Here is a 13,898-nt window from a genome sequence, read left to right as displayed (position 1 = left end):
CTCTGCTGTAGCCTCTGTGTTCATACAGCTCAGGAAAATGCTAATCACATCATGATAGGTAATAAGTAGGAAAAAAATCTAAGAAAAATAGAGCATATAAGAAGAGATGAATGGGAAGTAATTTGTGTTCATCTGTGTTTGATCTGGATGTGTTTGAAGAACTGCACTGTCATTAACAAAGTTATTGGTTAGAAGAGATGCTATTTCAAATAAAATGAGCTGTGCAAAAAATCAGAAGTTGAAAATACCAACTTTATAAAATATCTTTGTTCTTCTGGCCTATTCTAGCCATGTAATTGTGGAGATTTTAGTAACAAACTGAAAGCTGTCTGTTTTGAATTGGATAACATTAGAAGCTAAAATATAATAGTATTTTATTAAATAAGACTTTACTTAGGAAGGTAGCCAAATCACTAACAAATTCTTTGTTTAACAACAACTTAAGCAAATTTTCTCAGAAAAACTGGCAAGTAACCTTCTGGGAGCTGGGATCCTTTAGACCCTTGTTCACATAGTAACTTCTGAAAAATATATGTTGCCTCTCTTGAGGTAGCAGAGATTCACAAAGTAAACTGCAGAATGTGCTGAGCAGCTTTATCTCTAGTTTAAAAGAGTGTGCAGGCCTTAGTGGTAGTTTACCCTGCAGTGACTCGTTGTTTGTTTAGAATTCAGGACAGTTGCAGTCTGGGTTGGTGTGCTGGCACTGGTGCCATTGGGGACAGCGTGTCTCCGTGTTTATAACAGGCTTAATCCACTGGTTTTTGAAACTTAGAGTTGAATTGGTTGTTTGTTGAAGGTCATATTTGATCAAAACCTTTGTTCGTGCAATTTGTAAAATACTGCTTTCCCCCTAGCCCTCAGAATGGCTTTTAAAGCAGCTGAAAAAGCTTTTTGATTTACCCAACTTATTAGAACTTAGATTAATTGAGTTTGTAATCAGATTTCAAGCATCGTGTTCCAGGCCAGGGATTTCTTAGTTTGCTTCAAATGTCATGCTGGGGGCAAATTCTGCTAAACTGCATTTTCATGCTTTGCTGAGAAATGATTGCAGGTTTTGATTTCCATTATGGAATCATTAATATTGTTAATTAGACTTCTTATGGATAAGCACACTTAAGGAGGATCATCCCTGGGAATTGGGAGTATTATAGTTTGAGCATTTTTTAATTAGATAAAATTGGCATATGTAAGAGTATCAGATTTGAGGTGTATTTTATGCTTATTTTTTTTTAAGAGTGACTTTGGTTGTAGTGATTTGTCTTGTGGGATTTAAACTGGGGGAAGTGTTGCTTCTTGTTACCAACGTGGTTACTCTTTCAACTTTTTCCTCAGTTGCTGTATTCATATATCATCCTATTCCTCCACATTAAATTCTGTCTAAATTATATTCTGCAGTAGTCACTTAGGACTTTTGCCTTCCTTTAATGAAATTGATGGAAAAGTCCTACTGCATCAAGTGGGAAGAATATCTAGTGTAAAATTTCAGAATATGAATATTGTAAAATCAGTTCTGATGTCCTCTTGCAGATGACTGAGAAACATTTCATCAGAGCTCTTTTGTGCTCCCCTCTGGTGGTTAGTGACTGAATTTAAATTTCTTTTTATCCTGACCACCTGGAAGGTTTCACGATTGCACAGCCAGTCAAGTGAAAAATGCTTTTTGAATCCTCACTTCACCTTATGTTTTGAATAACAATGTTTGCAAGTGTTTGGGATTACCATACGTGTGAAAGACTCATTAGTAGATTTCTCAACTTGTCTTGCTACATAAAAAGCAAATGGTTTGTAGAAGTCAAAATTAGCTAACTGCCTTAGCATAGAGGATGGATGGAAAATCTGCTGATTAAAAATATTCTGTGAATGGGGAAGAGTTAAAACAGAGATGGAGCTTTTACAGCATTGAAGATACAGTAAAGGCACTTCATGTGTATTCCTGAGATGTGCCTTGTACCACTTGAAGAGAAAAGGAAAAATTCTGTCTAGGAGCCAAAACATGCTCTTGAAACTGATGATATGATCAATATCTTACTGATGCTTAATGGATCTAGATGTTTTCAAGATTAAAACAAATTAATTCTTATTAGATTGTTTTATTATTTCTGTTTGATAGAGGAGGAGTCCTGATCAGTTTTTTCTCTGTTACCTTGAGAACCACTGGAACTAGAAACCAGTGAATTTATTAACACCTTAAATGCTGAGTGCTGGCTTTCAGGCAGCATACAGTCTTGTGCTGCCCTAAAATGTGAAATAGGCTACTGTAGTCAATGTTTGCAAAAGCAGAAAACTGATGTACTTAAAGGACTGGTTCTTGACTTGTAATTTGGTAGGAGAATGATTGTTATCATTGTTAACAAAAGTAATCAGTCATTTTTTTTAAGCTTCTGTTCCTTAGAAGGTGTAGTAGGCTACTGAAATTTTCATGCAATTTTATTCATTATTGTTCAATAGAAATTAAAAATGAAGCTATTAGTGTTCTCATAGGCAAAATCAGGAAGGATTTAGTGTTAAACTTTTAGAAGCAGGAGCAATTTCAACTAGAGTAACGACAATAGGATTGTGTTTTGTAATTACTGGTGTAAGATCAGATTGTTGAGGGGGCAGAGAAAAAATTGAAGTACTCCTTATAGTTATGTGTGTTTAGTTTTTTTTGTACTTAATGACATAAAAGCTGACATAGAACCAAAAGAAATTCAAGTTTTGATTGTCTGAGCCTGCCCCCACCCCTAGATGTGTGCTGGATTAGTATATCTGTTCCATTTTATTGCCGGGTTCAAACATCATGAAGAAAGCTGAGTCATATTAATAAACCAGCCATCCCTTCCTTTGCTATATTGCCTGCAGCTTTGAGCAATGAGCAGAGCTAGGTGTGGTGGCCTTTCCTCCACAGCTCTCAATATGTGAAGGTTGAAGGGAAATTTTTGTTCTGTACCTTCCTGTTCCCTTTTTCATAGCTTTTATGATGCAGGAATGTTATTTTCAGTCTTCATTTTTGATATTGTCAAAGTAATTATTCCACTTACCTGCAATGCCTGTCTCTAGTAATCATGGAATTGTAGAATGGTTTGTTTGAGCTGGAAAGAGCCTTTAAGTTCATCTGGTTCCAACTCTGTGCCCATGGGCAGAGACACCTTTCACTTTCAGAGACCAGGTTGTTTAAAGACCCATCCAAGCTGGCCTTGAACGCTTCCAGGGGTAGCACATCCACAAGCATCTGCTTCCCAACTTGCACATTCGTACCTGTCTATTGCATCTATTTTAAACTGTGTCCTTTGTACCTTAAAAAAAAAAATCACTCAGGAATTAACCCGTTTATTAGTGTTAAACAGTTAGGTGACTGATCATAAAATTGTTTTTGTGGATGCTTTTTATTTCAGATTGGATTTATAAAAGCCACATAAAGAAAAAAATGTTCATCCTCAAATTCAGGATCCGTTTAGTGAGAAACATGAGGAAAATGAAAAACCAATGAAATTCCCCGTTACTTTGAGTAATGCATGCTCAGAGTTTATGTGAGTGCCCCTGTAGGAAATTGGGACATTCTAATGAAAGCAGAGCTATCCTATTGGGGAACCTGTGTTAGATGGTGCATCCAGTGGTCAGATCATCAGACAGATTCTGAGCCTTTCTCTACAATGTCTATGTAAAATACAGAAGTAACATTATAAATGCAGATCTAAATTGAAATTAAAAATTAACCAAAAGACAAAGTTGCCCATGTGCGCTGTATCATACTGTAAGTTTTCCCACATATTTCTTTTTGAGATAGTAATTTTTTGGGTATGGTACTGTTTTTTCCCTCTTCATCTCATCTGATGGATGTGACTTAAGGGAATGGACATTTGAGAACTAATACACTACAAAAGTAGAATAGGTTTAGTCATCCTTTTATCTGAGGAGGGCTTTGATAACTAGGGAGGTAGAATTTGTAGATGTTAGCATATTGCAGGAAGTGAGCTTCATTTCCACAAGAGTGTCTTTTTATCTTTCTTTAGAATCAGTCAAAGCAGTTTTAAATTAATATGCCTGTTCTGGTGCAGCTACTGTTTAGAAAGTGGGATGTGTAAAATGAAAACAGTTGCTCTTTTCAGCACGAAACACAAATAAAAAAGCAGCATTGCTGGAACCTTTGCTAGAACGGAGTTAATACAATCCAGTCTTCTCTTTGGTAGGACATGAAGGACTTACAGAACTTTCCAAGGCATGCATAGAGTCCATGCAGATTTAAGTTAAGTGTTTGTATGCTACATCCAGCATTTAGATTTAGAAGTGAGGCCACAGTAAGTAACAAATTTCATTACTCTCAAGCAAGTCTTCTGGCTGAGGTAGAGTCACACAAAAAGTGTGCCATAAGTTACAAAATAGAATCTGGATAACTGAGTGCTCAAGGCTGTGTCCATTATTAAGAGGAAATTTGTGCAGGAACTGTTCAGGTAACCAGGGCACAAATCCAATGACTACTGGATAGTATTACCTTTTTGTTGTAGTAGTAAAACTGTCATCAAACAAAATGTAAATACTGAGGCAGAGGGACCAGAAATGTGAAATATCAGTATTAATTAACACCTAAACTTAGTTGTTGATGATGTTGTTCTGCAAAAAGATAAAAAAGGAAATTATAAAGCTAGTAGTTTACTTTCAGGAAAACTTTTATAGACTGCACGTAATGCATGCCTATTTTGAGATTGCAGTGCCCCTCCATTTTACCCCATTTCTGTAGCCTTTGGCGCTATGTTAAACCAATTTCCACACTGACATCTGGTGGTAGTTCTGAAGTGCTGTGTTTCTTGAAATGCTATATATGGGAGTTTGCAGATCTAAGCATCAGTTTCAATCCCCTCCAGCTCTTCTGAAGTGATCTTATTGACATCCTAAAAATTTAACCTGCCATGGTCAGACCAGCTTCTCACAAGGCAAACAAAGTAATGAATAAATAAGTAATTCCTTAATATTTTGCTCAGTCAGTATAATGTATCCAAGAAAATGTCTGTTGTATGTGAAGCACACAATACTTAGAGTTAATTCCTTTCCCAAAGAATTCCTGTGAAAACAGTGGCATAGTTTTATTGAGATCCTGTTTGACTGGTGGTGTGTATATGTAAGTATATAGAGATATATGTATCTATGTGAAGTAAATGAGCTCAGAAGTGCCACATCATGCATACTCACATTATGTGGCTTTATCCAAAGTCCAAAACTGGCTGTCACGGTGATAATTTGACTCATCTTGGCTCCAGTTCCGATTAGTCCTGGTGTGTGAGCGTACAACAAATAGTAAGAGCCTTGACAAAGCCCTTCAAAATTTCCACTGAAATGGTTGCAAGGGCTTACTCAGTTCCTCATCCTGACATGTATCAGGTTGATCTTAAGTTCTCTTAAGAAAATATCTCAAATCAGACACCCTGTAGGAGTGATTGGATCAGGAAAAGGAAAGTGCGAAGTTTTATTCTGCCATGGTTCCATGACTCTATTTAATATTCATCCCCCATGGGTTACACCATAGCACATAGCCTTGTGACACATGCATAGCGTGGCTGTACATGTAGATTAAGCTGCTTGTAAAAATAAAGTTGTATTTCTTCATGCTGTAAATTCTTTAGTCATTTCTGCCCTAGACAATCTCCTGTAGGCTCAGCAGACAGCTTTTTATTAAGTTTGCAAATTACAGAGTAGCTCCTTATTTGGTAATTCATTTTATGTTTGTAAGATTGAGCAGATTTTTGCCCCTATTTTTGCTTCCTTCCATTTCCAGAGTAATGGCAACCATTGGTTAGTCCTAATGTGGCAAAAGTTACCTTTGGTATAACGTTTGGTTTTTTTTCTGTGGCATGTCTGTCTGAATATAAATCAGCATATAAAGGAAGTTCAGTCAAACAATTCATTTGGGCACAGAGATAAAAATGTTTCACATTTAAGTAGTTATTCATTAATACAAATAATAGTAAAGAGGTCAAGAATTTGGCATCTAAACCAGATAGTTTAATGTGGTATACAGTTTACCGTAATGAGTACAGAGGGTCATGCAAGTCCCAAAAGATTGTGAATTACATATTTAATTTAATCTTTTAGGCAAAACCGATTTTATGAACAGTGCTGACTGGTCTGATGTATTTCAAAAGATGTTGGAAAGGAAATAAAGTAATATATTGTTTTAGTAAGTGATGCATAATTGCTTAAAACTCTTACAGTGATTTTATTTTTTGTGGTTTCAGAGTAGTCTTAATGTGTGTGTGTATATTAGCACACACTGTGGAATCAATGTTGGTTGTTTAGAACTTGTATTCATTTTGATTTATTAATTTACTTAAACTTGTTGCTTGCTGTATTTTTACACATTTCTGCATACTTATTGAGCATTTTCTATTTATCTTTCTTCCTATTAAACAGGCATTATTGAGACTGCAGACCACCTGGATCGTGAGACTACTTCGCATTACTGGCTTACTGTTTATGCAACAGACCAAGGCGTTGTGCCTTTATCATCTTTCATTGAAATCTACATAGAAGTTGGGGATGTTAATGATAATGCTCCTCAGACCACGGAACCAGTTTACTACCCAGAGGTCATGGAAAACTCACCTAAAGATGTGTCTGTCATTCAGATTGAGGCATTTGATCCAGATTCGAGCTCAAGTGAAAAACTAACCTACAAGATTACAAGTGGAAATCCACAGGGATTCTTCTCAATAAACCCCAAAACTGGTAAGTACAATACAGTGTTTTATTTTAGGTATTAATAAATTAATGTGTTTGCATAATTGCATAAACCAGGTGAAATCAAAATCTTTGGTTTAATGTTGAAAACATGCTTTCACAATAGCTGGAGTTAAGCTGATGTCTTGGGCCATGTCAGTATTAGTAAGTTATATAAACATGTAGAAAAAGAGCTATTAGAGTGGAGCACTTGGTTCCAAGTACTTGACATCCACATCAGGCTTGTTTTCTGAAGGCTTACTTCTGAGTAGCTCCTCTCTAGACTGGTAAATGTCCATGCATTTTTATAGTGCAGTAACTATACAGTAAAACCCCATATTTTAATTTAGTTTCATCCAAATTGTTTTGAGTTGTCTTCATAGTTTGTTTTTTTTTGTCAGACCTGTTTTTAAAATTCATTTTTGGTGGCCAGGGGGAGGGTGTCATGTTTGTCTAAGCAAAATAAGCCACTTACTCCCTGCAGACTCACTTGTCTCACAGTCAGAAGATACTTTCTTTGTAATTAACTGTTGCTGCTGTTACAAATGCAATAATCTGGAGGATTATTTTCAGCTGTGGTTTTTGTGCACTGAAAATAAAGAGTCTGAGTTCACTGGTTATTTGGAAAGCTTCAGAAAAAAGCACTGAGGTTTTAGCAGGGGAGTACAAACAAAGAACCAGGTAAGCTTTTAGGAACTGAATTGCAGGTACTGAAAGGTGTGTAGAACAGACAGATGGGAGGCAAAATAATCAGTCTTAACTGAAGCTGCCTCATAATTTTGAAAATATTTTAAGTGTTGCCTGTCATCCCTTCCTTCTGAATGTGGAGAAAATAATACACATACTGGGTGTTTTTCCCACAATTTATGCCTAGAGAAGAACTTGCGGTTTTTTTGCAAGGTTGTGCCCAGCTCAGCTTTTCATATGTTGTGTTTAGGTATTATTTCACAGCAAAAATTATGAGAGATGCTTTTGGTTCACTGAGCCATTTTTTTTTAATCCCAATTTAGAGAGTTTAAGATTAGAGGTCCTGCAGAGGTGCAGTGAGAGACTTTAATGTATTACAAACCCAGTAAGTACAAGGGAGAAGTACAGACTTTATTAATTTAGCTCTTGCCCATTCATGGAAGCAATTTCAGGGTACTTAAAGGAGCGAAAATGGAGTGAAAAAAATGTTTTGAAGGCTATGGCCTTCATTTTGTTCTGTAGTTATTTTAGCTCAGGGTATGAAAGACTTGTGTGCTTTATCAATTGCAATTGCTGTGTCAGCAAAGCTCTGAGTGCAAACACAGATATGTTATTTGGGTTATTTCTGCCAATAACTTCTTTGTCAGCATGTGCTGCATCTGTGAAAACACTGCCAAGAGGGGCATATGGAATAGCTATAGCAACAGAAGATACTTAGTATAGTTAAAGCCTTCATCTAAACACTGTACTTGCAAAATGTTGGTTTTAGAGAAAAGGGAGCCTGAAAAGTAAAGCAAGAGAAATTCAACCACAGTCTTCTGAAGTGAATGCAGAAAGTGTTTGTATGCTTTATTTCTATTTGCTTTGCTCTGTGTCTTTTTTCTCATTTTACATGATGCAAAAGGAAAAAAAAATCTGCTTTTTTATCTACTTCCTTGTGCTTTATGATTTTGAAAAAGTTCTATTGCCTGCCACTTTGATATTTTTTTTTGTTGTCTCAGTATAATACTGAGAAAATGGAAATAAAATTGCCTGTGAGTTGGGTGGAAAAAAAGTGAGTGACTGCAGTATTCAAATTGCAAAGGAACATAAATTCTACCTCCATTCTTTTCATCATTACTCTATAATTGGCTAGTTATTTTTGGTTATTGTTTCCTTAAATATTCCTGCAAAATATACAGGATACAAAACTACAGGTCATTTTCTCTTTCTTCTGTTCTTTTCCTCCTCTTTCAGCCCCCTGTATCATCAAGTGGCCTTTTCCAAACTGTGTTTTGAAAAAAGACACTGCTGTACCTCCCTTGCTGAAGTTTTGACATAAAGAAATATCTTTATTCCTATTTAATGGGTAGAATTAGGGCGCTGGGAGGTTGTGACTTGTCTTTGGACAGAGTTTGCAGTTTTCTATGTCAGTAGCTTACTGTGATCTCATTTATGTTACAAAGGGACCTTGAGTGAGAGAGCTCAGCACAATAGATGGTGAAGTGATAAGGAGCACTTAATAGAAAAGGAATAAAGATTTTCTGTCAAGAGATTGTCTTACCTGCCTCTTTTGTAGCACACATACGCTAGAAGCAAGCAGTTCAATCCACAGTCCTCAGTTTGGTGTTAAAGAATAAAAAGCAAAAGAGCAACTGGAAATTATTAAATCATTATATTTCAGAACACAAGCACTGTGAATAAAAGAATCTCCCTCTGATTTACATTCAGCTGAAGAAATTTTTTTTCCCTCAATATAATTAAAGGCCCAGGCTTAGGTGTTCACCTATCATGTGCCATTCATGCTATTACTGTTAAAATTGTAATGCTAAATAGACATGCTTCTAGACAGATATCTTAAACATAGTGAAAGGAAAAAGGTGGGCAGAGCAGAGAAGGGAAGCTTGTTCCTAGAGTGCACTCAAATAATTCAATGGAGAAATTAAAAAGCTAACTCATATATATATTGTCTTCCCATTTTATGTGCTCTAATGGGATATACTGCCTATCCTGTACATGACCAGTTTGAAACTGTTAGTCTGCAGTGGGCACTAACATAGGGGCTGGGTTTTGACTAAGATTATCAAGTTCTTAAGTTCTCAAGTCTCTCTTCTATCTATAAGAAATTGAATGTATTTAATCTGAATAGATCTTACTTGATGTGAAAGTGTTTTCAATGGAATTGACATGCTGAGGAGTTGAAAAAACTTTAAAAGACACTGGTTATTGTTCTAGTTATAACACAGTGCATTCTGTCTTCCCAATCACTTAAAAGGGGGCTCAGCTGAAGAGTACATTTGACTAGAACGGGAGAGATCAAGTCTTGTCTTGTTTGCTTATGTGTATGTATTATCCTTGTTATCACACTGAAGTTATCACACAGTGTAAGGTATTTGTCCAAGGAAGAGAAACCTTCCCCAGGGCCCCCAGTTTCCTTTCAACCACAGGGGAGATGGGGCTGGAATATTAATCAAATCTTTTTAACTGTATCCTGTTGAAACATTGACAGTGACAGTATGAGTTTAATATCTGCTGGTGTGCATCCCCAAAGGTGAATTGAAGACTGTAATGACATTCAGTTCAAGTCAACTAAAAGCTAGTGTTGGGATTCTTAAAATATGTGGTGACTGTTAAAATACAGCTCAGGTGGTAATGTGTTATTACCTCTTATCCTGGTCAAGGATCCATTGTTTCCTTTCTCTTTATAAAATTTAATGCTATGGTACTGTGGTCCATGGCTGAAATTCCCACACATAGTAGTAATACAGATTATAAATAGAAACAACCTACATGTAACATGTATCAAGTGAAACACTGCATTCTGTTCTCCTGATGTAGCTAATGCATTTCTAGAACTTTGTGGGCTCCAGACTGAAATTGTCTTAATGCAATAATCCTGAATTTTTAGAAACTTGTTGACATGGATCTTTGTAGGATATACTTCTTTATTCACAAAAAGAAGAAATTTCTTTTCATGACAAGAGCTATTGACTGAGTGATTAGTTTCTCAGAAATGCTATTGGCTTACGGAGTACCTGATGCTTCTTACTGCAATCTGTTTCCAAGCACCCCCTTCAGTATATCTTCACTGACACTTAAAAATGTCTTTTATATTTCAAATAATTATAAAATAACTTAAGGAAACACTGCTAAGTTTTTCTTCGCATGCCATTTCACTTCTTGGAACAGGATATATGGCAAGGTACATCACAGGACATTTTTTAATCTTTTCATGTATATTTAGTCTTTCACTAAAGCAAATGAAATAACATTTTGTTTACCTTTGGAGTTTCCATGCAATGAAAAGAAAGTGTTGTACATATGAGCTGTCCAGCTGTCCAGAAGAAAAATAGTTGACATAATATTATTAGCCAGAAAGAATGAGAACAGAGACTTAATTCCACAACTTTCATGCTCAATCTGAGCACAACTGTAGACAAACCTGCAGATTATGATAACAACTTTATATCTGCTGAACTTCTTGCAACGTAGCTTGTAATTAAATACAGAAGTAATTGACAAAGTGGAAAAGTTGCAACACGTGTTAATACATTGAGGTGGAAAGAGTTGAAGTTGCACGATTTGGTGGCTGTTTTGAGCACATGTCCTGGGACTCTGTGGTTAATCTCAGCACTTAACTCTAGAGCTATTGCACTGAGGCTCAGAAAAGATTTGCACACTTACCAACACTCATGTACAGCAGAGGATTGTATAGCAGTAAACAAGTTCTGAGATTGGTGCCTGGAGCTTAAAATACAATGCTTTTATAAGCACATGTAATACATATGGTGTGTATAATAGTGCTTTAGTACTATTTCTCTTTCTTGCAGGTGTAGTTTATTTGCTTGTGAGCTATTTGGGTACTTGTAGAACTGAAAAGTTTCATGTATCATAGATGTAAGCTCCATGTTTGTATTTACAAAATACAATTTATTATTTTAATGCTTGGAGTAAACTACTCAATGCTTCTATTTTACATGAACACAGTCCTGTTGAGTAGAAAAACTTCTGCTTTTCCTCATCTTTGTGCCTTTCATGTTAAAATATCTTAATTTGCTTTTTTGCTTTTGAGAAGTGTTGGAAGGATGACACGTGATAGCAGGATTGCTTTCTTAGAGAAAGTGGAACAGATAATTAGTATGGTATCTACAGGTAGTAGCTGATGATACCATTGCATATAAGTGTACATTTATGAGTCAATGAATTATGATTTTATAATTTATAATCTATTTGGATTTAGAAATTATACATTTAGAAACTGATCTGCTGGTTCCTCTTTAAAAGAGTTATTGTAATAATTTTACTAAAAGCTTTCAATCAAACCATTTAATTTTTTTCTGTCTGAGGAGGGTAGGACATGAATGCAATAGGAGCTTTTTGTTGCACTCAGTAGGAATTGTAAGGGTGGTTTGCAAACAAGCTCTCCAACTGAAAATGTGTGCTGACAGTTCCCCAGAATGACATTGTCAACCAAATTCTTTTCCTGTCATTGTTTCCCATTTTTCCATTTCATATTTTTCTTCTAGCTTTACTTTTTAAATTAAGGGATGGCAAACATCATGTGAAATTAGAAGAAAGGTAGTAACTTTTAGATGACTAACAATAACTCAGCAAGTCATATGTAAAACATGGAAATTGAAGAGCTAGGGAGACTAGCTCTAAATTCCTAAATTGCTGTAGAACTAGGCATAAGACTGAATTCTCTCTTAACAAAAAAAGCTCACCAAATTCCCTAAACTCTGTATCAGTTTCCATATGGATGAAATAGTTTTGCTATGCCATGTTTTTTAAATATGGCTGCTGCTCAGTGTTACAGGCTCTCTATGATTAATATCTCAAACATTGCTGAGTTAAGATGCCTGAAAGAAGGTTATATTGCTTTATAAGTGCAGCATGCACACAAGAAGGACAAAATCTGCATTTGCTTAGAGAAAGGAGTTCCAGCTCCCTCTAGCATTACTGAGCAAGATAATTGAATCCTAACCAGGTATCCATATAGGGCCCTTATAATCTTTTTGTATTACCTTGCACATATATTCAGGCTAGAAATAATTTCTGAACTTTTGCCCAATTAGTATGCTTCTTTGCACTTCCCTAGGACTTCTGTTACATTTGTTATGCCAACCAGATTTGGCTTGGGGAGGGAATCAGGGCTGGGTAACAATAAAACACTTTCTTGACAAATCATGCCTTACCTCAGAAATTTAAAGCAATAATAGCAAATGAGGAAGAGAGGTACCAAATATTGTGCCATGTAACAATTTTGTTTCAGATTGGCAGAAATGCTGATCACAAAAGTATAGCTTTCTATGCTTTTAATGAAACCTGGTATGAAAGTGATGCATACCTCTGAAAACTAGACTTGGGTTCACAACCTGGACTGGAGAATGCCAAAATAAATTTTGAGTTGTTATTTTTCGCATACTTAGGTTTTGCAGGTGTAAAATAGAAATAACTGTGTGATCTAATTACTTGGGAGTGTTGTAAAGCTATAAATATTTATATATTATAAAAATAATAATTTATATATTAAGCAGTTTGGTATTTATTATGAGAATATTATGGACGTACCTTTGAGGAAATTAGTAATCCTATGGTGTAGGAGATAGTCCATTTAGATAAGGATATTAGTTAGGGAATTCAGCAGAAGCTTTGAGTAATTGCCCATTTCAGAACATAACTGTGTCCTGTGCATTTGACACAGTAACCTTTGATGGAGAGTGTGTGTGTGTGTCTGTTGGTCTGTCTGATTTGGAGACCGAAGTGGAACGGGAAATGGGTACAGCTGCAAACAACTTCCATGGGTTCCGATAACACTGGAGAATTACTTAGCGAGGAAATGAAGGGTCAGTGACCACAGAGGAGTATTGGCTTCATTTTAACAAAGGAAATCTTTGTTGTTTAACTACTTGTGGGTTTTAATCCCAATTGACGTAATATTTTGGAACTTGGATAAAACCAGTGTTAGTATATTGCACGCTTATGTGATTTAAAATTAAATAAAGATCAAAATGTTGAATTCTTTCATGTAACTTCTGTAGCTGGTAAGCAATGCCAGGCTGAATTATTGTTCAGTTATGTCACACAGCTCAATGTGTTTGTAGCAGCTCAAGTGTTTACCTGTGACAGGCAGAGAAAGTAAAGTATTTGATTATACTGTCTCTAGAACAGATTTTCTTCTTTATGAAAATGTAACCAGAATTAGCCCAAATGTTTTTAAAAAGAGTTTAATTCTGCAAAAAGCTACTTTGATTTGTCTTTTTAAAAGCACTTGAAGTGCTAGGTCTTTTTTGTAACTGAGAAAACAAGTTAATATCTGAAATTTCTAATAATATTTTCATATCCACTCACTCTACACTATTTAGAGAGTATCCGCAAATATAGAAATTTTGCTATAATAGAGGCAGCGATTTTTAAAATTACTTGAAAGCATTTACCTAGAGAGCATTTCTTTTAACTGTTAGGTAGTGGTGGTCAGGCTTTATTTATTTCTTTTATTTGTTCTCTTACGTCTCTTTGGAAGAAGAAAAACTGTTAGTAAA

At 35.7% G+C, this 13,898-nt stretch overlaps 1 protein-coding gene across 11 annotated transcripts in view; it reads left to right on the top strand.

The window, feature by feature from the left end:
- Positions 1-13,898, top strand: part of FAT1 (FAT atypical cadherin 1) — a 103,017-nt gene that overhangs the window by 31,137 nt on the left and 57,982 nt on the right. For all 11 annotated transcript variants that reach the window (XR_012580463.1, XR_012580464.1, XM_074541424.1 and 8 more), the window contains exon 3: positions 6,385-6,699. Coding sequence is in view for 9 of the 11 variants with exons in the window: in XM_074541424.1 (XP_074397525.1) it covers positions 6,385-6,699 (315 nt within the window). In the remaining 2 variants the exon portion in view is untranslated. The remainder of the gene's footprint in view (positions 1-6,384; positions 6,700-13,898) is intronic.

Source organism: Zonotrichia albicollis, chromosome 5, assembly GCF_047830755.1.
Source record: "Zonotrichia albicollis isolate bZonAlb1 chromosome 5, bZonAlb1.hap1, whole genome shotgun sequence".
Lineage (NCBI taxonomy): Eukaryota > Metazoa > Chordata > Aves > Passeriformes > Passerellidae > Zonotrichia > Zonotrichia albicollis.
The sequence above is the reverse complement of the archived record's forward strand: the minus strand, read 5'-3'. Positions and strand labels throughout refer to the sequence as shown.